At 40.7% G+C, this 27,663-nt stretch overlaps 2 protein-coding genes across 20 annotated transcripts in view; one reads left to right on the top strand and one right to left on the bottom strand.

Annotated features, from left to right (window-relative positions):
• The first annotated feature begins 916 nt into the window (after window positions 1-916).
• Window positions 917-26,737, top strand: Rpe (ribulose-5-phosphate-3-epimerase). Of its 8 annotated transcripts, XR_004943605.1 has the most exons (9): window positions 917-1,090; window positions 1,720-1,751; window positions 9,611-9,690; window positions 15,801-15,940; window positions 16,906-17,040; window positions 17,438-17,524; window positions 18,531-21,894; window positions 24,154-24,186; window positions 26,236-26,737. XR_004943605.1 is itself a non-coding variant. In XM_036173535.1 (7 exons), exons 4-7 carry the CDS (start codon window positions 15,803-15,805, stop codon window positions 18,651-18,653), a joined length of 483 nt encoding a protein of 160 aa, XP_036029428.1. In that variant the 5' UTR covers window positions 917-1,101; window positions 1,720-1,751; window positions 9,611-9,690; window positions 15,801-15,802; the 3' UTR covers window positions 18,654-20,394. The 8 variants fall into 8 exon arrangements, 7 of the variants coding, with proteins under 7 accessions (XP_036029428.1, XP_036029421.1, XP_036029423.1 ...); XM_036173535.1 differs by lacking the exons at window positions 24,154-24,186; window positions 26,236-26,737 and having other exon boundaries at window positions 917-1,101; window positions 18,531-20,394; XM_036173528.1 differs by lacking the exons at window positions 24,154-24,186; window positions 26,236-26,737 and having other exon boundaries at window positions 1,720-1,739; window positions 18,531-20,394.
• Window positions 20,250-27,663, bottom strand: part of Kansl1l (KAT8 regulatory NSL complex subunit 1 like) — a 96,504-nt gene continuing 89,090 nt past the window's right edge. For all 12 annotated transcript variants that reach the window (XM_036173526.1, XM_036173527.1, XM_036173525.1 and 9 more), the window contains 5 exons: window positions 26,882-27,006; window positions 25,571-25,625; window positions 24,071-24,183; window positions 22,663-22,834; window positions 20,250-21,873 (listed from right to left, as the gene is read on the bottom strand). In XM_036173526.1, the coding sequence (XP_036029419.1) occupies window positions 21,643-21,873; window positions 22,663-22,834; window positions 24,071-24,183; window positions 25,571-25,625; window positions 26,882-27,006 (696 nt within the window). In that variant the 3' untranslated portion in view covers window positions 20,250-21,642. The remainder of the gene's footprint in view (window positions 21,874-22,662; window positions 22,835-24,070; window positions 24,184-25,570; window positions 25,626-26,881; window positions 27,007-27,663) is intronic.

Below are 27,663 nucleotides of genomic sequence, written 5' to 3' on the forward strand. Positions count from 1 at the left end.
CTGACTGTGGCCATAGAAACTATGGCATCTAAATTACCACCAGCTATGTTTTGAATAAAATTATGAACTGTTCTATCCTTGTTCTTTAGGAATCGCTCTTGTTTAATCCATGTTTTTCTTCACATAGCTTTGCATTTCTTCCTGACCCAGAATCTGGACACATTTGGCATTAGGACACTTACCCATTTCAAGAATTATGGCTGAATAATAAGCAACTGTATCAGATCCGTCTACTGCCTAAGAAACTCCTACACTGAGTACTCAGCAGTCACCTGTTCTCAGCACCTTGAGCAGGGAACAATGCAGAGGAGAGGACTAAAAGAATGGAAGGTGGGGAGAAGTGCTATGAAATACTTACCGTCCGCTGGATATGACAGGGCTGTTGCAATTATGAGCAGAGGCAACTCTGGCTACCTGCACAAAACCTACAGACACAGCAAGATATTGAAGTGAGAGAGGGATTGATTAGGAAGAGGAAAAGGGTCAGCGGGAGGTGAAGGGGAGTAAGAGCGGTTACCGGGGACTGTGATCACAATATAAGGTATGCATGCATGAAATAGAAAAAAAAAATACATCTAAAAAACAAATTCCTGCATGGTAGGCAGTAGTCTAGCTGATCAGCCCATGGCCTTCTTGCATCATAATCAATAAACTACTTTTCCTTACAAAAGGAAAAGAGGCTATTCTACCGAGAAGGCAGTGGGCTCAAAAAAAAAAAAAAAAATCCAAGACAGGAGGCAGAAGGTCCGCGCCTGGCTCCGCCCCTAGCCCCGCCCCTAGCCAGCCATCGGGCAGCCCCGCCCTCTAGGCCGGGGGGGAGGAGGCGGGACTTCCTCGCCGCAGGGGCAGCTGCTTCCGGCAGAGTCCGGAAGAGAGTGCAGCGTGGGAGGGGGCGGAGCCAGTGCGGCGCGCCCAATCGGGACGAAGTCTTGGCTGGCCCGGGCTCTCGTGGGCTCACTCGCTCTTGGGAACCGGCACCATGGCGTCGGGCTGCAAGATCGGCCCGTCCATCCTCAACAGCGACCTGGCCAACCTGGGGGCCGAGTGCCTGCGCATGCTGGACTCGGGGGCCGACTACCTGCACCTGGATGTAATGGACGGGTAACTCCGCGGGGCTCGGGGCGGGCTGGCCGCGCGGGTCGCGTCGCTGCACCTCCGGCGAGCGCCTGTTAGGTGCACGGCGCCCCTTTGCGACGGGCGGCGTCGCCCCCAAGGCGCCAGCGCTGCTGAGGGCACCGAGCCGGTGCTGGCTGCCTCCGGGGGTGCCCAGCACCCCCAGTCCTTCCCCGCCCCCAGTCACCTGTGGCCCGAGGACCCGGAAGCCACCTTCAGTATTCAGGACCTGTCTCTTTCATGAACTCGGGAGAGAAACTGAGGCCCAACGGGACAGGCAGGACCTGTCCAAACTCAGCTAACTAGTCCGTGACCCACGCTGGGAGACCAGGCTCGTCCACGGTTACGACGAGCCTGACACCTGGCTCGGATCCCTAAGTTCGACCACTTGCGGATTCGTTTGAGATTAAGCCGCCTCAGCCCTCGCTGAGGTTCGGTTTCAGGGTTTGGGGAAATGGAAGTGTTATTGATGATAGAACGCTTCCGCGTCCTTGGAAAAATGAAACGAGCAAGTCCAGTGCCTGACATGTAACAGATGCTCTGCAGTTTGTTAGCTGTATCGAATAACCATTCGAAGTCTGATTTTCCTGTCTATTTTCTCTTCAGGCACCCTGCTCTTCAGGGAGGTCAGTTTTTTTGTAAGTAATTTTTAAGCGCTGTAGTTATAGCTTAAATAATGCTCAGAGTCAGGGTACAAGTTTCCTAAGTTGGTTGTAAACTGAGTAAATAAACCTAGACCCAAAGGAGGCCATAGGACTTGCTCAAGATTACAGAAGATTGTGACAGACTTGGAACTTGAGTCTTCTTGGCTGTGACTACCGTTTCCCACCGGAAGTATAATTCCGCATAGGATTATAAAAGCCTTGGGTTGAAATAGAAAAATAAATTTGTTTCAAATAAGTAAAATTTGCTTGCCCTCAGTCGCATTGGCAAATATGTGTTATTTCCAAGAGATTAGTTTGTTTGGGGTTGCTGTTCATTTTGTTTTTGAGACAAAGTCAAAAACATGTGAACTATGTAAATCAAACTGGTCTCAAACTCAGAATCCTCCCTCCCTCCCCACCGCTTCCCAAATGCTAGGATGACAGGCCTGTGCCATCATACTCAGAAGCCCCTTTTCTTTTTAATGTCACTGGCTACTCTGTAGCAGTTTTTCTGCTTTTGCCCAGTGCGGTTAAATCTCTTTTTTCTCTTAACACTTCCTGAAAGCCCTTGAGTAAAGAAAGTGTGCGCCATAGAGGTGGTAGCTCTATTTTTGGTGCCTGAGAAAACTTAGGGGGTCTCAGCATGGAACAGGCCACGCGTGTAACTGAGTGTGTTTATCCAGAACGAACGAATGGAGAACATTTCTTTCAGTTTGCTAATAGGGACATTGGGGAGCAGTACTTAGAAGCACTTGACTTTCTGTTCTGGGGTTTTGTTGTTGTTTTTAAACATATTTTTAAAATCCTTTTATTATTTGAGATTATAATAGTTTCCCCCTTCCCTTTCCTCCCACTAAACCCTCCCATACTACCTCCTTTCTTTCTTTCAAATCCATGGCCTCTTTAAATTAATTGTTATTACACACACACACACACACACACACACACACACACACACACGCGTGCACACGCACTCACACACGCACACATAGATATCCCTGAATACATAAACGAAACCTGCTCAATCTGGCTAATGTTACTTGTGTATATATTCTCACAGCTGGCCATTTGGTATTGGGTAAGAATGTGTCCCCTGCTCTCAGCATTCCTTAGTTGTCTAGTTCTTTGTGTAGGGCTAGAACCTGTGGGCTGATCAGGTACTTTTTGAGGTTAATGTTTTGTCAATGAAGAGTAAGGTGCAGCCCCATGTTTCATAGAAGAAAAAAAAAAAGGTGGAACCAAGGTAGAAGCTATGTAACTATGTCTCAGAAATAGTTATATAGCTTTCAGTGAGTCCTGGACTTGTACAGAACTCTTAAGACATTTTTTTGTCCTCTAACAGCAAGAAGTAATTTATATTTTTATTATTTTTCTCCCCTGAAGTACTGAGAGCAGGGTCGGTCTGTCTTGCTCACCTTGGTATCTGAAGTAAAGCTCTGCACCCATGTTATCATTACTTAGTAATAGTAGAAAGGATCTCTAAGAATTACCTCTGCCCCTCCCAGCAGGTCCCCTACCCCTATGGCAGACTTAAGTTTAGTAAATAAGGCAAAATTTGGTTCTGCTTTTGCTGAGAAGCACTGGCTTGGAAAACCTAAATTCTTCATGTACAATTTTTACGCCTTTCAATCTTGGCCTACTTTTTTGTTTGTTTTGTATGAAGTAAACGCTGTTTCTATTCATCATTTACAAAAGAGGAAACCAGATTGGGGAAGTACAGCTTCTTTCCCATCGTCCTGCCGGAGCAGACAAAACCTAGTGGAGATGGTGTCAGTCACCTCCTTAGCCATGTGGTGCACTGTTTCCAGGACAACGGTACAAAAGTGAGCTGTGGGATCCCTTTACAAAGGTGGCTGGCCTCAAATTATTTCCCTCTGGTCTCCACTTCATCCCCCATTTTTCTTTCCTGCTTTAAACTGAATTTATCTAGAAAGTAAAAAAAACTGGGTTGGGAAACACTGGGTGGCCAGACACAAGTATGGTTCAATATCTAAAATAAAAGGCAGATTTATTTTCTGCAAAAACATTTTGAGGAAAATACAAAGCACATCATGACAAGATGGTGGGAGCAGAGCAAATATCTATTTCTAAATCAGTCATCAAGATTTTAAATTGGGGAGATGTCAGATGAATATTGCATTTCTGACTTTGGGGCTGGGCCGTGATGGGGGATATCAAAGCTTTGGCATTTGTGTTCTGTTTTCTGATTAGGCCATGATGGGCTGGAGTGGAGGGAGGCGAGCGCCCTTAACCAGTTACCCATTTGTGTAGCGCGCCTTACCCTCTCCATCTCGTCTCATTGGCTCAGCTTTGTTTCTTAACTTCGCCAACTGCAACCAGCCACTGACCCTGATTCCTGATTCCCAGGAAGAGTGAATTCTGCTTCCAGACATTTTGTACCGACCTTAATCCTCTTAGCATTTTGTTTGTTGATCTGTCTGTAGTAGACTGCATTCCAGTTATAACTTAGTAAAGGATAGCACTGATGGAGGAACGTGGTGAGAGGAAACTTCGATCCCTGCATTACAACAGATGTAGCTTAACTCCAACAAGCCCCTGGTTTCTGAGAAGCGGACTCCTTTGTTGAAGGTTCTTTCAGACTTTACTCCAAAGGGCTGAATTCAAGGAGGGAAATGCCAAAAGGAAATCATGATAAAGCTCACTTTTCTGGTGAATTCCTTCTCTTTAGAGTGAATTAATTTAGATTTTCCCAGTCTAGTAAGAAATCTTTGCGGCATTTGATAAAAATTCATGTTCTTAAGTCTTTGGAACCTCAGTAGCCCTCATGAAGAGGCTGAAAATCCCTTGATAGTTGGTGTTGTCAAGCAATTCTTAGACACCTGACTTCATGCCTGGGTTTTTTGGTTATGGCTGTGTGACAAGCCTTTAGTGTCCTGTGAGAATATTGCTGCATTTCGTGCTCTCGGTGAACTTAGTGAGCCCAGTTCATTGAATTCATCAACAGGAACACAGATTGCTTACATAAGTTGAGGGTCAGTAATTTTTCTGTTTTATACTCGTGTTTCTGCCCCAGCTGCTCAGCCGGCCTTTTGTGCCTGTCTGTTTTCGTAACAAATGAGACCTAAATTTGAGCAAGGCGATTTTCAAGGCCACACACACAGTACGTTGACAGAACAGTAGATGCAATGAAATACTTGGTCTAAAGTTGTGGACTGGTCAGTTGGGATTGCTGCCTGCTTACCTGTCCCTTATTTCTACTGTAAGTAATGGTGGCAGTGTGTCATTGAGCTCTGATAGTGACTGTCCTTAGGCACTGAGGTGGAACCTCCAAGGATCTGGTGGTTAGAGAACTACCCACACTGGTCCACTTGTCCTGTCCTTCTCAGGCGTGTCCTGCATGAGCTCCTGCCCTCTCCCCTGGCCGGTTGTTCTAGATGCCGTTGTACCGGCAGGTGAACACGGTAAGACTGGGCTTGGTAGTGATTGTGTGACACGGGGCTGCGTTCCCCAACCTGTAAAACACGGGTGGGTGCTGCCTGTCGTCCAGGGGGGCCAGATTTAAAGCTGAATGCATGGAAAGTATGTGGAAGTTATCCCTAGACTTAAGTTTTTTATAAGCACTTACCATCCTCCAAACTTAGAGCTGTAACCATGGCTTTACTCTCTTAATCCCCCCCGCCCCCACACACACATCTGATCAGATGTTGACACTCTTACGTTTTGCCTGTCTTTGTCGTTTTTGCTAATTCTTAGTGTTAACACCTGTGGCGGCTTGACTGAAAATGGCCGCCATAGATAGACTCAAAGGGAGTTGGCATTTTTGGAGTAAGTGTGTCGCAGGGTTTGAGTTTCAGAAGGTTAAGCCAGGCCCAGTGGCACTTTCTCAGCTGTGTGCTGATCCAGTTGTAGAACTCTCAGCTACTTCCCCAGCACCATGTCTGCCTGCGTGACACCAAGCTTCCCACCCTGACAGTAATGGGCTAACCTCTGAACCCATAGGCCACCCCCAATTAAGTGTTTTCCTTTATAAGAGTTGCCATGGGGCCGGGTGGCAGTGGCACATGCCTTTAATCCTAGTACTCTGGAGGCAGAGCCAGGTGGAGCTCTGTGAGTTCAAGGCCGGCCTGGTCTACAGAGCGAGATCCAGGACAGGCTCCAAAGCTACACAGAGAAACCCTGTGTTGAAAAACCAAAAGAAAAAAAAAAGTTGCCATGGTCATGGTGTCTGCACAGCAATAACACCTAACTAACACAACACCTCCTCCTTCCTTCTTGCAGTTTATTGCCTGGTCCATCTTCATGCTTTTATTGTATGTGTTTTATTACTTGCTTCTTGCCCTGCTCTCCCGCTTACAGTACAATAAACTCCAAACACCTGCGCGTAGCACTGGACCCCCCCCCCACACCTTAATCTGATAGCGCCTACACCTGCTGTGATCAACAGCCTCCTCCCCCTTTACCTACCTAAACTTAGTTCTGCTTTCACTTCCTTTAAAGCCATTTCTGACCCTATAAATCTCAACATTCCTTAAACCCTGTGATCTTCTGATATAGAATGAGACAGGATGCTCGCTTTTATTTTTATCTTTTGCTGTTTTCTTTCTTCACATTTCTGTGGGCATTATTGTTTAGCTCTTCTCAAAGCCCAAATTTCAGGAACATAGCACTGTTACTTTCTTTCTTGCTATGGTAGAAGTTGAGGATGTGTGCCCTGCCGTGCACTTGTTCTGGGAGTTCCCCTCCTTCCATCCCATGGCCCTACTTGTGAAGACCTTTCTAGGCAAGTAGGTAGAGTGAGAGCAGGAAAGGGGTGAAGGTGGAGTTCCTCTCATTCAAAGTGCTCGTGACCACAAATATCTCAGATTTGGGTTGCTGTTTGGATTTCAGAATATTGGTGTGCGCCTAATAAGTTACTTTGGGGATGAGACACAGGTCTAAGTTAGTGAAATTCATATATGTCTCATGAAACTTCATGTAGTTTTTTTTGTTGTTATTTGTTTTTGTTTTTGTTTGTTTTTCAAGACAGGGTTTGTCTGTAGTTTTAGTGCCTGTCCTGGATCTCACTCTGTAGACCAGGCTGGCCTCAAACTCACAGAGATCTGCCTGGCTCTGCCTCCCGAGGAGTGCTGGGATTAAAGGCGTGCGCCACCACTGCCCGGCCCTCTTTTCTCTTTTTTCTTTTTCCCCCAGGCAGAATCTCAGTGTAGCTGAGGATAACCTTGAACTCCTGATCTTCCACCTCCCAAGTATTGAGATTACCATGTGCACCACCACACCAGTTTAACCATCTTGTCCGTTGTGGCATCATATGGGTGCTCCAGAAGTCCCTAATTTTCAGATGAGGCCTGCTCAGCCTGCACTCTTTACATTCACAGACGGTTGACAAGAATTGCCGTAGGGCTGTCTTGGGTGTGCGGGCCGCTGCGGAGTGCTCAGTTGGCTTCCTCCTGATCACTGTCCTGTAGCTGGGCCCTGTGGGCTTGTTGACACTCTCATTCATCTCTTGCTAGTGAGATGAATTATGGCTGAGATTGTAAACCCTCTGCCTATTTCTTTATACATGCTGCACCCAGTGTAGGATGACCTACATGTTGGAAGGCGTTTTCCTAAAAATTTAAATGAGCAGGAGATACAAAAGGAAGAGGAACTAAGAAGGTTAAAGGTTAAGTGCTTTGGGGTTGATATGGGGCTGACTTCTGTGCCACAAATTATTAACTGATGTTAATAGCTATTGAAGGATGTTAGTTAGCATGTTCCTCAAGCAGAATGTAAATAGTATCTATTTTATTAGTCTGAGGTATGAAGAACAATACAAAGGTATGGTGAACTAAGCTCTCAATATACTGCTGTCTCCAATAAGCATCAAGTTATTTTTTTCAGCACAGCTTTATAAAATTGCTTTTGCCAGTCTTTGCTCTTGCAAGAACTTTTTTAATTAAATGTATTCATTTATTTTACATTCTGACCACAGTTCCCCTCCCTCCTTGCCTCCCATTTCCTTCCCCCACCTTCCCTTCACCCCTCTCAACCCACTCCTCTGTTTCTGTTTAGAAAGGGGTAGACCTCCAATGGGTATCAACAAAGCATGGTATATAAATTTTCTATAGGACTAAGCTCCTCCTATTGTATTAAGGCTGGGCAAGACAACCCAGTATGAGGAATAGGTTCCTGTAAGCCAACCAAAGTGTTAGGGACAGGCCCTGCTCCCACTGCTGGGAGTTCCACAAGTAGACCAGGCTACACAACTGTCACACCTATGTTGAGGGCCGAGGTCAGTCCCATGCAGGCTCCCTGGTTGTTGGTCCAGAGTCTGTGAGCTCCGTGAGCCTGGCTAGTTGTTTCTGTGAGTTCCCTTGTGATGTCGGTAACCTGCCCCGGCTCAAACAATTCCTTCCTTCCTCTCTTCAGCATGATTTCCCGAGCTCAGCCCAATGCTTGGCTGTGGGTCTCTGCACCTGTTTCTGTCAGTACTGGTAGAAGGCTTTCTGATGACAGTTAGGGTAGTCACCAATCTATGAGTATAGCAGAATATCATTAGGCATCATTATGTTAACATTTTTTATTCTCCAGTTGTGTTTGGTTCTATCCTGGGTCTCTGGGTCCTTGAACTCCAGCCAGTATCAGGGGTGGGTTCTCTCTCATGGTTTGGGTGTAAGGCTGACCCAGCATTGGTTGTCACTCCCACAATCCCCATGCCACCCTTATACCCTCCCACCACACACACACACACACACACACACACACACACACACACACACACCCCATAGACAGGACCGTAGGTCAAAAGTTGTGTGGCTGGTACAGCATCCCAATCCCTCTACTGGAAGTCCCACCCAGTCACAGGAGATGGCCAGTTCAGGCTACGTATCCACCATTGCTAGGAGTCTTAGCTGGGGTCATCCTTGTAGATTCCTAGCAGTTCCTCTTGTATCAGGTTTCTACTTGACCTCTTTTCGGTCATCGCTTTCAGTACTCTCTCCTTCCATTTACCCCCTCCCCCAGCCCAATCCCTCATGTTCCCATATCCACCCACCCCTAGTCCACCCACAAGATCTCTTCTGTTTCCCCTTTTCCAGGAGATCCATGCATCCCTCCTTGGGCCCTCCTTGTTACCTGGTCTCTCTGGGTCTGTAGATTGTAGCATGGTTATCCTTTATTTTATAGCTAATATCCACTTATAAGTGAGTACATACCATGTTTGTTCTTTTGCGTTTTGGTTACCTCACTCAGGATGATTTTTTCTAGTTCCATCCATTTGCCTTCAGATTTCCTGATGTCATTGTTTTTAACAACTGAGTAATACTCCATTGTGTAAATGTACCATGTTTTCTTTATCCATTCATTGGTTGAGGGGCATCTAGGTTGTTTCCAGGTTCTGGCTATTATGAATAAAGCTGCTGTGAACATAGTTGAGCAAGTGGGATGATGAGCTACTTTGTTTATAGCAGCTTTAGTCGTAATACCAAGTTGTTGTGTTTTTTTAATACTTAGTGTTTATAGGGTTTAAACAAACTGTCATTCAGTGTTCTGGGATTGAAGTGAATTAGCCGGACTCAGGACACCTGTGTTAGAATCCTTTATTAACTAGTGTGTCACTTGAGCAAGCCAGAAATTGTCTTCTGTCATCTTTCCATTTCTTCTTGCCAAGGGTTATGAATTACAGACTTGTCATTATGAAGATATATATGACAGCACACATTAATTGTAAACCTGATCTTACCTGGTTATTTTTGCTTAACTTTGTCTAATCTTAAAAATGTTAAGGATTATATGGCAAAATATGCAGTCCCAAACATTCCCTTGTTCCCTTGTCAAAATTCATATTGATAAATGCAGAAGTGAAATTGAAAATGTTTTCAGAGTAAGACTTTATTTATTTTTTTGTCTTGTAGGCATTTTGTTCCCAATATCACTTTTGGCCATCCTGTGGTTGAAAGCCTCCGAAAGCAGTTAGGCCAGGACCCTTTCTTTGGTAAGTGGGTTGCTAAACATTTAAAACTGACAAAATTGCCTAAATAAAGGAAAAAGAGATCAAGTTCACCTTGCCCCCTTCTCCTGTTTCTTACTGTGCTGGGCATTCATTAGCTTGATCCTAGCAATCCAACACCCTTCTCCTTTCCCAGGGCTGTGAACCTGATTCTGCCTGGAAAACTCTTCTGCTGAGGGCCTCACTCTCAGCCTGCAGGCCACTTGTCATCTCTTTAGAGAGACCTTTCTTTCTAAGCACCTCCTCCAAACTGATTTTCTCCACTTTTCAGTCTGTTCTTAGAACTGACTATAAGATCCATGAAGGTAGAGCCAGAACTCAACTCGTGATTTTCCTTGTAATTTATTTATAAATGTATATTTGTTATTTACAATATATGTTTATATTGTAATATATAATTTATTTGTTTGGCTGTTTTGCCTGCATGTATGTGTGTGTAGTGCCCTCAGAGGCCAGAAGAGGGCGTTGGATTCTCTGGAGTTGGAGTTATAGAAGATTGTGAACTACCGCGTGGATGCTGGGAACTGAACCAAGTCCTCTGGAAGAGCAGCTCATGCTCTTAACTGATGAGTCTTCTCTCCAGCCTCAACTTTTGGGTTTCTTAAGGCTAAACATACATGATTATGTTTAGTATGAACTAGTAATTGAATTTATGATTTAACTAAGTGGTCCAGCAGCCAATTTATTTTTTTCAAATGTGGGCTTTTTGAAGATATGCTTCCTTTCATGAAATAGTAAATCTAAAAGGTTTTTTGTTTCTTTTTTGGGGGGGAGGGGTTGTATTTTTGTTTTTTGTTGTTGTTGGTTTTGTTTTTTTGTTTTTGTTTTTGTTTTTAGATCACTCCAACCTAGAAGTTATTTGAACTGAAACAGATTGAAGTTCCTATTATGTAACCTGTATAATTAAGTAAAGCTTGTTTTTTTGCCGGTAGAGTAATTTTATGAAGGAAGGACTCTAGCTGAAATGTTCCATGTGCCAGCTCTAAAACCCATATTCAACTTTATATCTATATTAAAATAAAATCGAGGTTCTCGTTCACAGTATGTATGTGTCTGTTGGCTATTGTCAGTGGGGCAGCCACAGACACTCCTGCTAATGCAGACCATTAGTCCCACTGTGCAGCCTCTAGCTAATGTGTCCGACCTTTGGACATGCAAAGTTCATGTTATTGTCATCAGTGAAGGTCATACCTGAGAATCGCACAGTTGAGTTACAAAAACTAAACAAAACCATCTCATTGAAGGAAGTTTATAATTTTGTCTTGGTCTTATTCATAGCTATCCCTCACCTTATTCAGGCTGTGCCTGTACATACCTGTGAAAGGATTTATCCATTTGGAGAGGTTCCAAAAAATGTGCATTATTACCTCGTGTCTATCAACATGTTCATCTTTTAAAATTTCATGTATTTGAATATAATCTTGATGATGTTAAAAAATTTTTTTGGAAGGGAGTTTTCGGAGTAAGTTTCTTCTTGAATCTGCTCCTATTGTGTACCATGACTTTTTAAAATTAAATTTGTTATCCTAAGAGCAATGATGAAATAAGTTCCCTGTTCCCACATGCGGTAGTCACACATCCCACTGCTCTTCCTCTCTCTCTCTTACATTCTTTCGTTTCTCTCATGTTGACTCTTACTCCTCACTGTCTCCTCCCTCTTCTGTCATCAGTCTTTCCTCCTGCAACACCACTGCCATCACCAGATGCAGTCCACTTTTCCTGCTGGACGTAGGCAGATGTGGATGATGTGTATCCATATATACATTTGCTAGTTAGTACTTAAGGAAATTTGTTCAAGATAAGGATGAATATGCTTTGTTAATACTTGGGGTTTGAGGCCTTTAATTTCTGTAGTTTTATTTGTTTTTGGATCTTAGCTGTTAGGTAATTGATGAATGACTTCATTTTAAGAAGTAGACCAGGGTTAGAGAGATGTTCAGCAATGAAGAGCATTTTCTGCTCTTACTGAGGACCAGGGTTTGTTTCCCGACACACACACATCCGGTGGCTCACAAGCACCTGTAACTCCTCTTCTGGCTTCTGAGAGCACCTGTACTTTTGTGCAAATGCCCACACACAGAGACATACGTATATATACACATAATTAAAAGTAGAATCTTTAAAAATAAATAAGTAGTCTGTAAGTTGTATGTATTACCTCTAGGGTTCTGGGGTTTTGTTGGTGGAACTGGAGATCAGAACTTGGGCCTTGCACATACCAATTCCACAGCCTTTTACTATTTTCAAAATCTTTAAACTCTTTTATATGTATTTGTGTGAATACATGTGATACAGTGACATGGTGTACTTGTGGAGGGCTGGTCGAAGGACAGCTTTTGGAAGTCATCTTACACCTTCCACACTACTGAGGCAAGCTCTATCTCCTGCACACTCCACTTAGCTGGCCTGAGAGCTTCCTGGATATTCTCTCCACTTCCCATCTCATCATGTATCAGCTTTTCACATGGGTTCCAGGATCGAACCCAGACCGTCAGGCTTCCGTGGCTAGCTTTTGTCCACTATGCCATCGCCCTAGCTCCGCTTGTGGTTTTGAGGCAGCATCTCCCTAAGTCCCCCTAACTGACTTGGAGCTTTTACATCCCAGGCTGGCCTTGAATTTGGAATCATCCTGTCTTAGCCACTGGAGATTATATTACAGGTCTGTACCAGCCACCCTGCTATTTAGAAAGCTCTCAACTATTAAGTCTTAATTTTGAGTATAAAAAACATCTAAGAAATAAACTAACAAGAAAAGCCTTTATTATCTAAGACAGTGCTCTGTATTGTAGGGAACCCTGGAAATCCTCTTTAGCTCCTTCATGAGGTCAAAGTTATTTTCAGAATACTGAGACATTATTTGTCATTGTCCATACTGGTGCTGCAAATCAGAGGTAAGTTGTTTTTTATTTTTGGTGTCATAAGCAGTCAGTGGTGCAGTGGCATCAGATTCCTACAATCATGACTCTGCTTCACTCCTGTGTGTATGCAGTATGTATCTTGGAAGCAATTTAGAAAATATATTTTAGTAAGTTTGTCTCAAATAATGTCTTGTTGATTTTTATGTGACAGAGTAGGAAGAACAAAGCATTTCTGCTGCATGTGTGATGAAGCTTTTCATTTGAACAGGTGCTTTTCTCGGCCCAGAGACCTTGCACCATTACATGAACTGAACTAACACCAGTTTTTGCTTGGGGAAAAAAAAAATGACAGCTAACTTGTTTGTTTTAGAAAATGGCTGTTTTGCAGACTTCTTTTTAACTAACAAAGTAAACTTGTCACTTCAAAGGAAATACCTGTGTGTGTTTTCAAAGAGTTTGTAAGAAGAAACTAGTTTTGAAAGCTTTGTGCACAACCACACCTAGAGAGAGATGCTCCTTACCATATATCACAGGGCTGTTCCCATAAATACATTGTGGGTTGAGACATCACAAGTCAAAAGTGCATTTAATATGACTAACCTCTAACCTTGCCTAACTTCCAGTGTGCCCAGAGTGTTTAGCTAGCCCACAGTTGGATAAAACCATCTATGTTGTTATAAAGTGTTGATTGCCTCTTGTTATTTATTACAAATATCCAGAAGATAGTTCCTATACACAGCACAATACACATAGAACAGGGCGTTTGGGTTTTGGGGGAGGAGGGGTGTCTCATGTAGCTCAGGCTGACCTTGAACTCTTTTTTTTTTTTTTTTTTTCTGTTCCTTGAGACAGGGTTTCTCTGTGTAACAGTCCTAGCTGTCCTGGAACTTGCTTTGTAGACCAGGGTGGCCTCAAACTTACAAAGATTTCCCTGCCTCTGCCTCCTAAGTGCTGGGATTAAAGGCGTGCACCACCAAGACCTGGCTGGCCTTGAACTCTTGATCCTCCTGATCCCACTCTAAAGTACTACAGGACCATGTTTAAGACTGTGCCTGATGTGAGCAAGACTTCTTAAACTTCTTCTAGACTCGACTCCTTATCCCATGAGGAATTTTTACACAGCCCTGGGTATACAGATATAAAATAAGCATATAAACCATACCTTTACTGGTAATAAGTCATAAAGTAATTGATTTTAAAACAATTTTTTGGTATATATATATATATGATTTTACCACTTATTAAAGATTAAAGCAAATTTGCATACTAACAAGATGATGTGCTTGTTTTTAAATAAGGAATATCTTGTCTGAATATTTCCTGCTACAGGATATAGCATCATTAATGATTTTCTTACATATATCTGTATTAAAAGCTTAACTTATAATTAAGCACAATGTTTAGTAAGCAACAACTCATAATAAAATAGAACAGGACAGTGTACTGTAATTATGTGGATGCAGTCTGAAATTTTCTTATGTAATCCTTGCAGTGATGTGAGATGATACTCAAAAGAAGCATTTATGACTTGTCCACTTGTCATCATAATTTCACTTGTGCTGTGTTACTGATGGCAAGTAAAAATAGAGGTCATCAAGATAACCAAGGGGGTAAAAGTGTTTGTTATGTAGGCTTGACAACCTGAGTTCTAACCCCTTTTTCCCATTGTGGGAAGGGAAAATCAGATTCCCAACAGTTGACCTCTGACCTCCACATGTATACCATGGCATGCACACACCTATACTTACATATCTGTCACACACACACACACACACACACACACAAAATAATAATGATTTTATAGAAATAAGGTAACTCAGTCATAAGCACTGTGATACCAGGACACTGGGTGTGATCACTTCAGCCAGCTGCCAAGCTGTAAATGAGTAGTATATGGTGTATGTACTCCAGTTAGAGGACTCAAAGAGCAAGTCGGTGTGGGGTACACGATATAAAACTTAACAAGTGTTTATTTCTGTAACTTCTGTCTAGCATTTTTAAACCACAGGTGACACAAGGCAACCTCCAGAATGAAGCTGCACTAAGTAACCTGTGCAAACAGGTCTTCTGTGATTTCTGTTAGTATTTCACGTGTTGACTAGTACTCTGAGATGTCTAATACACATAGCACCTGTACATCTAGCCAATATCAGCCAGAGTGTGCTAGAATCTGTCTGAGGACTACTGATCTTACATGAAGTTTTTACCTATTAACATGTTTCTATTTGTTTATTATTGTTAGTCTAGAAATGTATACTGTAATGCTGGTATTACTGCCTAACTCCTTTCCAATGCTCTTGATTTTTGTAATTCTGAAGTGTTAGGATTTATTTTTAAAATACAGCATAGCAAGGCCAGAAATATACTTCCTCTGACAAAAATCAAACAAACAGTCATTACTCTCCACACTGCACTGCACAGAATTGGTCAAAGGGTTGCTTATCTTGTGGTCTGGCCTCTTTGAAGAGGCCCTTTCCTCATGAGACACATTCAGTTGTAAGAACTTGAAGCAGACCATGCCTGTGTTATGTATATGAAGCTTTAGGCTTCCCCTTCTCACCAGCCTGACTTCTGTCTCCTCTGTCACTCCATTCATTGCAGCTCTGCCCTTCTACATGCTGAGGCCAGTCTTGGGCGCTGTTTCTGTTCCTCTCACCCTCTAGGTGGCTGTGCCTTCAGAGCCTGACTTTCCTGGGATACCGTCACTTCACTGAAACCTGCCTTTTCCCATCACATTAAGCTAAATCCAGCAGCCTGCAGAGCTCTGCCACCGTCGGACATCACGTCCTCCTCAGCTGGCATTAGCTACTCACCCTAGTTTGTATTTTATCATTTGTGCTGCCATAAAAGTTCAGTAGAGGTTGCTAAACAAGCATGTGGAGACAATCACGGTTATCTTTCCGAAAGATAACAGGCTGTATTGGTAGTGTGACCCCTTTCAGCCATTAAAAGTGGCATTTCCTGGACTCACAACTCAGTGTCCTGGTTTTTTTCTCATTGCTTTTTATATGTAGCAGCATGTGCTTTTTGTGGAAACTATTTCATAAGTGAACATAACCAAATTGTATCTTTAGGATGAAGACTATCTATACCAAAGTATAACTGATCACTTTGTGATGCCTGAATAATTTATATATATAATGACCAAAACAAAACAAAAAAACCCTACAGGCTGACTTCATCCCATGAGCTGGGTATTCCTCTCAGTAATGAACGGAAAATGTCTTTTCTTCTCAGATATGCACATGATGGTGTCTAGGCCAGAACAGTGGGTAAAGCCAATGGCCGTGGCAGGTGCCAATCAATACACCTTTCATCTTGAGGCAACTGAGAACCCGGGGGCTTTGATTAAAGACATCCGGGAGAATGGGATGAAGGTAAATTGATGATAAGAGTCATGTTTTGTACCAGTTGTCAAAGTTTGAAAGATAAGTGGGAAAAAAATGATAGGGAAAGAGCTGGATGTGGGCAGCTGGGAGTCCAGAGCTAAAGTGTAAAATGTTTGTAAGATATGTTCTGCTTATGTTTTGCCTTGGAGTCATTCACATTTAATGGCATGTTATCGTTAAAAAACAAACGGAAAAAAACAGTGCTAGATCCTTTGTGGCCTGCATGAGTCACTGAGAGGGGGAAGTGGATACAGAGTCCAACCCCTGGAAAAGAAGCTGTTTGTTGTAATTGATGTCCACTGGCCAGGAGAAAATCATTTTTCTATAGTGGAGTTTTACTGGGTCTATAGGCCATACTCTAGGGCAGGCCCAGTCCCCAGGAGTAGTTGGCCAATACAAAAAGAACTCCTAGAATTGTTTTTTTGTCTCATTGTTTTGTTTGATTTTTGATTTTTGTATGTTTGCTTGGTTTGGTTTGGTTTCATTTATTTTTTCGAAACAGGGTTCTTCTCTATGTAGCCCTGGCTGTCCTGGAACTTACTCTGTAAACCAGACTGGCCTCGAACCCTGAGATCTACCTGTCTCTGCCTCCCAAGTGCTGGGATTAAAAAGTTAAATTAAAATTTTAAGAAAATGTGTATTAAAAAATACACATGTGCCACCACCGCCAGGCACATGTGTCATTTTAAGAGAAAGCAGGAGAGATTATAAAGTTGGGTGGATAGGGAGGATCTGGGAAGAGTTGAGGGCATGATCAAAATATATTGTAAGAAAAATATTTTTAAGTAAAAATAAAAAAATAAGGTAGCAAAAGTAAATCCAAATCAAACAACAACAAAAAACTGATGTTGTGCTCTGGATAATTTGCATACTGTTTTGTGAGTTGGTTTTTTTTAAACTTGGCCACAATATTCGATAGGGAAATGATGTGATTTAGCATTTGTGTGTTACAGGTCGGCCTTGCCATCAAACCAGGAACAACAGTTGAATATTTGGCCCCATGGGCTAATCAAATAGATATGGCCTTGGTAATGACCGTAGAACCTGGGTTTGGAGGGCAAAAATTCATGGAAGATATGATGCCCAAGGTAAAAGAAATATTCTGTTCTGGGGTGAGGCTTTTACTATAGGTGTTTATTTAGTAGATGTGTCCTGCTTTGGAGGTGAGGGAACAGATGCCTTCAGATACTGTAATACAGTATGATAGTTTTAAAATAAAAGCTATTATCCATATTGCAGATTTTTTAAGCTACTATTTTTGTGACCTTGGGTCACTTGAGAATTTTCATTAGTCTTTGCATAGCTATCACAAATTGAATGTCACTTGCTAAACTACTTTGATAAACATAATATGCTTCAGTCTATTGAAAGTGACCCCCAGTAAAGTTGTATGTACAGTTAAGCTTGTGCCAGCTCTGATGTTTTGTGTGTGTGTTGTTTTCCCTTGTGCACTGTGGGAGTCACTGTTTCTTCGTATATGTCTAGGTTCACTGGTTGAGGACCCAGTTCCCAACTTTGGATATAGAGGTCGATGGTGGAGTAGGTCCAGACACTGTTCAGAAATGTGCAGAGGTGAGATGGCTCCTCAACCGTGACTAGGCCATTCCTGTAGGTGTAGTCTACATGACAGTCCTATCACCAAAGAATTGCTCGAGTGGAGTTTTTCCTTGGGAAAATATTTTTTGCTCAAACATAGGCTTAGGAAAGTAAAGAACAAGTGAGTTTCTAAATACGTGAATTGTTAAATAGTTGATGCTCACTGAGCATCGTCTATTAGAGCCTGTTAAGTTGTTTGGTTTTGGACTCTTCTGTGGTGCTGTTCCTGCTCAAATTAAGAGACATATTAATCAGTAGTCCTATAAACGCTAGTTCCTGAAAGAATATTATTGGAGATGTAAAACCCTGCTATCAGGGTCTCATTGGAGAAATTTCCTCACTGTGATTCTCCAGCTTCTGACAATGGATTACACAGCAGTTTGGCTTTCCCTCAGCTCAGATCCCAGATCCAGAGCTGTATTTGGATCTATCTTGTTTGAGCTTCTTAGGGTGTTCCCTTTTACACCCCCACCCCCATTACTTTGCCTCCACATTTAAAAATGTTATCCAGGGAGAATTTTCTAAGACACTGTAAGTGCTGGAACCTAAGAAAGCATAAAGAGACATTTTTACATTCTTTCTGACAAAATGACAAGGCACTAATGTTCCCAGTGTTTTATGGTTAGCTTCCCATTTTCAGTCTCCCTTCAGCCTCCCCAAACAAACAGCTACAGGGTTTCCTTAGTGTCTCTGGTCCTTGTAGGCCTTAGGAAAGGCCTGACTGGAACTGAAGATCTAAGAGGGCAAAGCTTCATTTCTAAGTGTCAGCAGAGGTCCTGTGAGCAGCGAGGACTAGTTTAGGCAGCAATTCAGTGACTTGGAAGGCGCATTTACAAGTAACTGGCCTCATTCATAAGCATTTTCCCTTCTTGCACTCGGCTTCTGGGAAAGCGCTGGCGGAGACAAGGGTGGAAAGGCTGCCCCAGGACTTCTTCTGTGGTGGTTTCTTCCACGCTAACACACAGCCATGTACTTCTTGCAGGCAGGAGCTAACATGATTGTGTCTGGCAGTGCCATCATGAAGAGTGACGACCCCAGATCTGTTATCAACTTACTAAGAAATGTCTGTTCAGAAGCTGCTCAGAAACGCTCTCTTGATCGATGAAGCCACAGGAACCTGGGTGCTGCTCATGAAATCTTTTTTATTGGAAAAGAGGAATATTAACTACCAAATCACACTGAATCGAAGCAGTGCTGCATTCCAGTGATTAAAATCAATTGTGCAGGATGTTCAAGAGGTTAGAAATAACTGCCTTTTTAGTGATGCCATTTAGAGATTAGCGTGATGAAATATTCATGTTTATATTGGGAAAATGATTTTTGTAAAGAGTGAAAATATGGTTTAAGATTAGACAGAAATGTGTCTTAATGCCTAAAGAGGAAAATTAGCTACTATGAAAACCATTTTTCTGTATTTTTAAAAAGAATGTTCTGTTGTTTCCTGGTTTACCCCTAAAGCAAATGACATCCATTTTCTCTGTTTCATGTCATTTGTGGTTTGTTTATATGCCTGAGAATATGAATGGAATGGGACAAAAATTAGAAGCTTTGGTGTGGTGGCATGTCATGGTCTGGCATCTGAAACATTTTTACTTTTTATCTTACACTTGGTTTATTAAAGACTATAAAAATAATGTATGAGGCCTAGGGTTTCTGAAATGCAAGCACAGACTTTATCAAGGTATTTTCTTTGTCACAGTAGGCTACTTAGTAATTCCTTCCTGCTTCTGGCTCACACTCAACTACCATTCTTAGGGCTGTGAAATAATACTGTTGTGGCAGCTCTGAGCAGAAAGGAACCATACAGTCTCTCTTGGAAGCTCCACTGGGCTGAATCCAGGTTGGCTCCATTCTAGATCTTTGATTTTAAGAAAAGTCACCCCAACCTGTTTTCACTATCAACTCTTACGTCTGTTGAATGGAACCATAATTACTGTGGGTTGATAATTAAAAGTGTTAACATGATACTAGATAGCCTATAGTTCTACTCTTAGACTGTAAGGGATGCTCAACACAAAATGGCAAGCATTGTCTGTTTTGTGAGTTATTAAGAACTTTGTGCTTAATTAACTCCTAGATTGTCTATAATTGTTAGCAGGTACTTTTTGGGCTGGTACATAGAAAGGGTCCAGTAAAAGCAGGCTTTCTGGTATGTCCTATTGCTCTGACTACAGGTGGCTCCTGAGAGATAGGTTAGAAAGAAGAAAGGTTTTGTTGTTTTTTTTTTTTAAACTTTATTTTTAGTGTAACTATACTTTCTAGCAGAATCAGAGTAAGTAAAGAATACTCTGGAAATACAGATGGGTACCCCCAAGGAGGTTTATATAATTTCTAAGAAAGAAGAAGTAGGCTAAGAGAAGACAGGATACAGACTTCATCCATGAACTAAGTATTAATAACAGTGTTCCCAGTTATCAGAAAACTGGAAATACGTATCGCCAAGTTCACTCTCATTCTTGACTATGACAAGAACACAAGCAGTATCATTAATTTCTTCAGGCTACTATGAGTTTTGAGAAATAAGGTTTTAAAAAAATAAGGAAATAAGGACACTGACAAACTTAGGCATGGAGCAGAGATTGATGGGGCTTCTTCCTGCCCTATAAGGTAAAGTTTTTTAATACTTGTTTTTATTTTGGCTTAGGAAAAGTTTGTGCCACGAGTAATAATAGCATTTAATCAAATCACACAATACAAGGCATATAGAAATAACTTTAATTAAAAAACTATGTAGAAGATTATAATATCAGTCATGACAAAGATTTGAATTATTGGCTGGGACAACTTGTATTTTTCTGGCTTTTGTTATCTTTTTCTTTAAAAATAAATGTACAGTAAAACTATAAGCAAAAGTTTGTAAGTATTGAATTTGAATGGTTCCCCACCCCCCATTTGCAGGGACCAGTTTAATTTCTAATTCTCAACAAAACCTTAAGTATCTAATCCCACAGACCCTAAGCCCAGTGGCCAGGATTTTCAGTATTTATGGGAACTACAAATTGAGTAACCTTTCTTTGCATAACAAAAAGTGGTTGATACAAATTGTCCTTAACTTTCATCTAGAGAAAATGGTATTATAGCTCCAAAAAGAATTTTCCTTAATGTACACTCCTCAGTATTCTATATTAAAGTCTTAGTCTTTGAAAAAAAAAACTTGAATTCTTGATCTAGGAGCCTATTAAGAGTAGGTATTTGAGTAAGCTATGGCAAGGAGAAACCAAATTAGAAGCTTCTAGCTGTACGTTTGCTAGAATTACAACCATATTATGATTTGTGTGCTGTTCTACATTTTAAATTGCTGTCTTGAAGAGGTACGTAAAGCAAGTAAAACTCAGGGTGAATTTTCAAAGACGATAGTTTTAAAATGTATCAATATATTAAACTCTAAGTTGCTTCTCTTAATTCTGTTAGGAGTAAGCAGAAAGTCTGTGGTTAGTCCAAGAGAGAACAATGATTTCAAATAAATGAATATTGTATTATCTGATATAAGAATTTCCATAAATAACTTATATTGGTTAAACAATTTTTAGAATAAAAGAAAAAACAACTCCCTTTCCGTAGTCAAAGCTTTCAGATGTCTATTATCAGTCCACACCTGTGCTAGATATTCATGGCAACTTACATTGCATAGAGTAGTTCATATATGCAGTTTTAAGACTGCATGTGTGCATGTGTGTGTATATATTCTGTATACACACTAGTATATTCTCATATTACTGAGGCAATTTTAATGAACTGCCATGAGAATAGAAACAAAGAATAGTTGTCATCTGATGCACATCAACTGTACTGTCAGGGAGGGGCTCTTAACAGTTACCCCCTAGTGTGATTTCGCATCAAATTGCAGCAGTGCTTGTGACCTGTATTATTGACAAACACAAGTTACTAGCGTTTGTGTAGGTGAAAAGCTAGCTACTTCTGTGATTCAGGAAAAAACCTTCTCTGGCCTGTTTTATGAACAGTGAAAGATGGATACATGCAGTACATCCTCCTTGTCTGGAATTGTGGCCAGAGGAGCGGGAGATTCAGAAGAGGATTTAGGTTTTTCTTCCTCTTTTCCTGTCAGTTACATAGTTTTCATAATTTGTCCCCTGTCACCTATTTCTTTTAACATTAGTAACTCCTATACCAAAGGTTGTGTGCTCTTCCGTTCCCTCTAACTGCATTTTTGGAGGGTGGCCATTCTCTGGTGTAGCTCTACAGAAGACGTCGTCGCGGAAGGCTGTGCTTGCCCCCTCAGTCTGATCCTTTCTTTCATCTTGGCATAATAAGGCTGCAGTGTCCTCATCCTTCAGTGGAAAAGCTCGCCGTTCCCACCGCAAAGACTGAAAGGGGAAACATTTTCAGTTAAGTTTCACCTGATTTGATTATTTGTTAAGGAATTTGTAATGTCAGTTTTTATAATTATTCTTTGAGTATCTAAGTTCAGGTTTTCATTTCCTCTCATGTCAAAATGGCATATACTGAGAATTTCTTGGCTTTAAGGAATCATTTCTACTCTACTAGGAAGAACAAATACTGCCACAGAACCCTTTAAGGAAGGATTTCTCCCATTTGCTGTACTTCATTTCTGTCCCATTGTTATTACAGATCCTTTTTCTTCCTAATTTTCTGCAACCTGCATATTAATTTCTATAGTCCCTCCATTCTCGATGCAGTTATTTTTCAACACCTGTAATGGGGACAGGAAGCATGAACTTTGTGTAGTAGTAGAGTCTACTCTCCTCCAGTAGGCGCTGCATTTGTGTGGAGACAAGTAAAACCCTTTGTTCGCAGCAGGGAACCAGAGGCTGTGCTTGCCATGTGCCAGTCTCCAGTGCTCAGCTTTATTCTTTAAGAAAGTGCAGTAGAATCCCCCATTCCCAAAGAGGCAAATAAGTAGATAGGTCAGAGTTGTTACTGGCAGGCTGTGCCCCCCAAATGAAAATACAAGTAAATTTCTAATAGAATGGAACTAGAGTGCTCCACTATAGACCTTCATGGACATGCTAGCTTGAACATCTCACTGAGTTTGTTATGTAGTAAAACAATTTACAATAAGCAATGTCTACACACAAGTGAGATGAAGTTAAAGGACAATTAAAAGAAAATGCAGTCATATAACCTAGGCTTACCTTGATTTCTTGACTATCATTTAAACAAAGTGAATCCTGAGCACACAGACTGTGGCTGTCTGCTAGGAGCTCGAGGGGGCTCTCGGCATTAACACACTGCTGAGCACTGCTAACTTCACTTGGGTTTTCCTTCAGAACCAAGTCCTGTCCTTCCACGTTTTTACTGTAAGCTCTAGTAAGGAAATAAATGAATACAGGGTATTACACTAAGTCAGTGCTGTGATCTCCTAGTGTTTCTACTCCAGGTCATCCGATGATCTTCCCAGTGTTGTTTTTAGGAAAGGTTTCTATCCAAGGCTTAAATATCCTCATTGAATACTCAGTCTTCATTGTTACAGTTCTTTGGTTTGACTAGACAGAAAGGGCCATGTATTTGATTTTTACAGTCTTTGAATTCTCAGTTTATTCTAGAATTGTTTTAACATACATGAAGACCTCAATTCACATTTTTCCTCTGTATTTCTGGAAAGTTATATCTAGGATGTGGAAAAGAACTGGAATTCTAGAGTTTCATTTATATTAGGAGATCTCTTTTGACAAAGATTTACAGTACATCTGAACAGCTAGGCAGAGAAAGGACTTTATTATTATTTAACTAATTGAAAGATGTTCTTTAAATGAAGAGACAGCTAGATTTTTACATGAACTTGCTTTTTTAGTTGTGGCTATATTAAAAATAATGATGTAACTACAAAAATACTAGAGGTATTTCAAATTGATAATTACTAATTATGTCATTTATTCTTCCCCAGTCTTATGGGCTTGTTTCTGGTTTTTGAGACAGTTTGGCTCTATGGCACATGTTCTAACACATGATCATCCTGCCTCATCCCCATGAATGCAGGAACTCTGAGAATGTGCCCATATCTAATATTTATATTTTTAAAAGTCCCATAAACTATTTGTCTTTTATACTAAAATAAAATTTCTCAAAGAATTTGTGTTAAGTATTATTTTTGAGATGTTTGTTAAAATAGATTACCTAAACTCCAGTACCTTATGCTGGGTTCACTGTTTAAAGTACGTTGAAATAACTTGCTTTAAGATTCTGGAGAAGAGTTCCTCACTGTGCAATCTATACTGGTCTTAAACTGGAGATCCACCTAACTCAGCTTCCTAATTAATTACTGGCATGTGCCACCATGCCTGTATGAAATGACATGCTTTATATAAAATGTTCCTAATATTTCCTGGGTAAGTATGAAACCATGGATAGTAGCACATAAAGTATGAGAACCCCATTCTGTCATATGTAATTTCCCAGATGAACTTTGAATGTCAGTTTCTGTATGCAGGTGGTTTTGCATCCTGTGATTTCCTTCTCGGTGGTCTTGCTTGAATTTCATGGCTAGTTTCTGTTCATTCCTCAGATGTTATGGCTGTAATGTTTTAAACTTGAAATACTTGCCTGTTATTTCTTCTATGCCACTTGCTTTGCTCCCAGAGTGACCACCTAGCTTGCTCTCTCTCTTCATATTTTTTGTGTCTTAGGGAGAAGACTTCATCAGAAAGATCTTCTATCTGGTAAGATTTTTAAAACATGAAAACAGGTTTTAAATGGTCTTTGTGAGCACAGAGCTTTTTAAAACATCCTACTCTTGGCCCATATTTTAATATGTACCTAGATTATAAATGGGTTCTCTCCATTTGCCACAGCTGTGGGACTGTTTAGTTATTGTTTGGGTACAGGCTCTCGCTGTCCTAAGGCAAGCTTGAATACGCACCCCTCTTAACCTGAGGCTCTGGAGTGCAGGGATGACAAGTATGTGCTACCTTACCCAAGCTCCAAAAAAGTCTTAAACTTTATTCATTCCACAGAGTAATTATGGATTATCCATTATGAAGTACACTGTTCTAAGAATATGTCAATGTCAAAGAAAGTAATACCAATGGAGGTAAATCAGAATTTAGTTAACTGGCTTAGTTAACTGGGACCGTGGGGAATTTGGTTTTCCTGGTAATGATCATTCCGACTTAGCAAGAGTGCAACAGAAAAGCAAAGTGCATTAATAGTAAGATACGAGTAGCTTGCCAGACGGTGGTGGCGCACGCCTTTAATCCCAGCACTCGGGAGGCAGAGCCAGGCGGATCTCTGTGAGTTCAAGGCCAGCCTAGTCTACAGAGTGAGATCTAGGGCAGCCTCCAAAGCTACAGAGAAACCCTGTCTTGAAAAACCAAAAAAAAAAAAAAAAAAAAAGAGAGAGAGAGAGAGAGAGAGAGAGAGATACTGGTAGCTGAAAAACAAGACCAGTGGGTATAGAAGCACTGTTAGTTGACAGAAAGTATGTGTGTGTGCCCTCTGTATAACTCTAATTTTCATTAAAGACCATCACCTTGGAATTTGTGTTATATAGTATTTTCCCCTCTAGTTGTCTCTTTCCTTAGTTCTTTGAGAGTTTTGAGATTCATACAGTGTGTTTGACTCCCATCAGTATTCTTAATGTAATTTTACCTATGTGGGTTTAGAATCCTCTACCAATAATTTCAGCATCCAAAAGTTGGGGTAGGGGGACAAGCTTTTCATATAATTCATAGCCTGATCAGAAATGCTGTGACAATATTTATGATTTCTGTTATATCCCATTTGTTGTGTATGTTTAACTACAAAATCATTAATATTTAATTATTGCTAGGACTGTCCTTGACTCTTGGTATTAACACTACAATATGTACCACACTGCCTTTTGGTTTGGTTTGGTTTGGTTTGGTTTGGGAGATAACACTATGCTATATAACTTTTGCAGTCAAATTTGGGAAAGAACATTTTTCTAAAAAGAATACCCTTTTTTAAAAGATTTTTATAAATAAAAATCATGGTTTATATTTCCTTTTAGATATTTAAATATCAAATGATTTAGGCCTTATTATATGAAAGGTGCAATTATCACATTAAACATAGGCAGCTTACCTCTTCTTTGCTTAAGTTATGTTCATCAAGAGGCTGAAGAACCACCATCCTCCAGCTGTTGAAAACAAAATAATTTCAAACAGCTTTTATCCAAATACAGCAGTTTTATTTTCTAAACGCAGCTAAATATATTAAGTTTTACTTCCTCAAGACTTCCATAATTCAAATGGGTGCATTTTAATAGTTTGTCATTTTAAAGAGAAAGGATTTTATAAGAGTAGATAGAAGATGAATTTTATTCTTTATACCTTACAGTCTCTTCTATGTAGCTGTATTCTCTAATTATGTGCTGTCTGAATTAAGTCACTAGTTAATTAAGCCAGCTAATCACCTGGCTTGGGCAAAAATGAGGAGAAACCTGGCCTGATTCCGTTTTCTTTGGTATGGAAATGTGAATCATGCCCTCTTTTTAATTACTAGCTTAACAAACTGGCTCACAGAATTCTCCACTGTGAGTTGAAAATACTGTTGCTATGAAACACTGTTAGCCACAACAGTACTCCTTATTTTAGAAAATGCCAGTCTTGTAGACTCGTAACTGTAGTGCCGACTAGTAGAGTACCAGATTAATTCCTTGGGTTAATTGTGAAGAAGTAAGTGAACTTACAGAATTAAAATGGAAATGAATGGCCATGAGTTCATCTCCAACTCTCTCTCTTTCCTAGTGCCATTTCCATATCAGAGAGACTGCTTTTGTTGTTGCTATCAAACGTAGCTGCCTTCCTTGACAGTGGACATAGATCCATGCATGGAACCGAGGAGTGCCTTAGTCCACTTCTTTGCTAGCTCACCCTTCATGTATAAACTATTCCAAACCTCCATGTCTGGCTAGACCTTGCACACTTGTATCTATGTAAATAACCATTTTTACCTTTTGGATTATTTTCCTATATATTCCCTTTCATTTTTCTATTTGATTTTTTTATTGCTGAATTAGAGATAAATCAGAAACTCATTTTTGTTTGCAAACATTACTGTCTTAACAGTGAGAGTACACATGCAAATAGTTGAGTTTTTCTTTGAATTCTTTGCAACCAAGTATAGACCTCTATCATGAAAGGCAAGAGCTGTTTGTTGTAATGTTTACACTGCTGAAATACCATGTTAATAAATATACTTCATAGATACTTAAATATAACTAAATAAAAATCAATTGTGAATGCTAAAGTCAATCAATTTAATGTAAAGTTTCCTTTTACCGTTTCCTTTCTATGCAAATAGGGAAAGGGGAGCATTCTTTTAGTTAAAACTTGACTCTGAATTTAAGTTTATTAAAGAAAGAAGAAAGAAAATAGATGGAAGTATACATACCGTGGAGTAAGTATTTCTTTATACTGGAGTTTCTCTAACTTAGCAGGTGCTACTAATGACATGGGAATCACAATGTTATCTATATCGTAAGAGCTCTCACTTCTTAACCTCCGCCGTGCAGTATTCTGTAACACAGAATTATTGTACTAATTTAGTGATGTTTTAGTTATCTGTGCTCATATTCCTTCATTAGTTATATAAAAATAATATGTAGTATATCTGTGACATAATTTTTGTAAATTCTTGTTGTCAAATCTTACTTTAAAATGCTAAGAAAGCCAATTAAATTAAGGGTGTTTATCTTTTTTAACCTAAGACATCTCTTTTGGAACACATGTAAAGAATATTTTGTGAAGAAACACAATTATTTGAAAGCTCCTGAGTGAAGATGGCTGCTACAGATCTTCATGTATGTGCTCCTGGCCCCTGGGCTTCAGACTGCCCATCTAAACCTCCATACCTGTGACCTCTCTCTCCTGAGCAGCAAAAAATAAAACAATTTAAGAACACAAATCCCATATGTCAATAGCAAAACTGTGTTTAGCTTTAGATGTTAAAGAGTAGAGATAGTCATAAGGGTTTTTGTTGTTGTTTTCGAGACAGGGTTTCTCTGTGTAGCTTTGCGCCTTTCCTGGATCTCACTTTGTAGACCAGGCTGGCCTCGAACTCACAAAGATCCACCTGGCTCTGCCTCCCGAGTACTGGGATTAAAGGCGTGCGCCACGACGGCCCGGCTGAGATGGTCATAAGTTTTTAACATAACCAAAGAATAAGGTGCTAGC

Source organism: Onychomys torridus, chromosome 23 (assembly GCF_903995425.1).
Source record: "Onychomys torridus chromosome 23, mOncTor1.1, whole genome shotgun sequence".
Taxonomy (NCBI): Eukaryota; Metazoa; Chordata; class Mammalia; order Rodentia; family Cricetidae; genus Onychomys; species Onychomys torridus.

What these genes read in the sequence shown, in the direction of transcription:
- Rpe (XM_036173528.1), top strand. Translation starts at nt 980, where the DNA reads ATGGCGTCGGGCTGCAAGATCGGCCCGTCCATCCTCAACAGCGACCTG. An exon ending in GCACCCTGCTCTTCAGGGAG is followed by an intron (nt 1,740 to 9,610) that starts GTCAGTTTTTTT and finishes TTTGTCTTGTAG; the next exon opens with GCATTTTGTTCCCAATATCA. An exon ending in CTGTTCAGAAATGTGCAGAG is followed by an intron (nt 17,525 to 18,530) that starts GTGAGATGGCTC and finishes TACTTCTTGCAG; the next exon opens with GCAGGAGCTAACATGATTGT.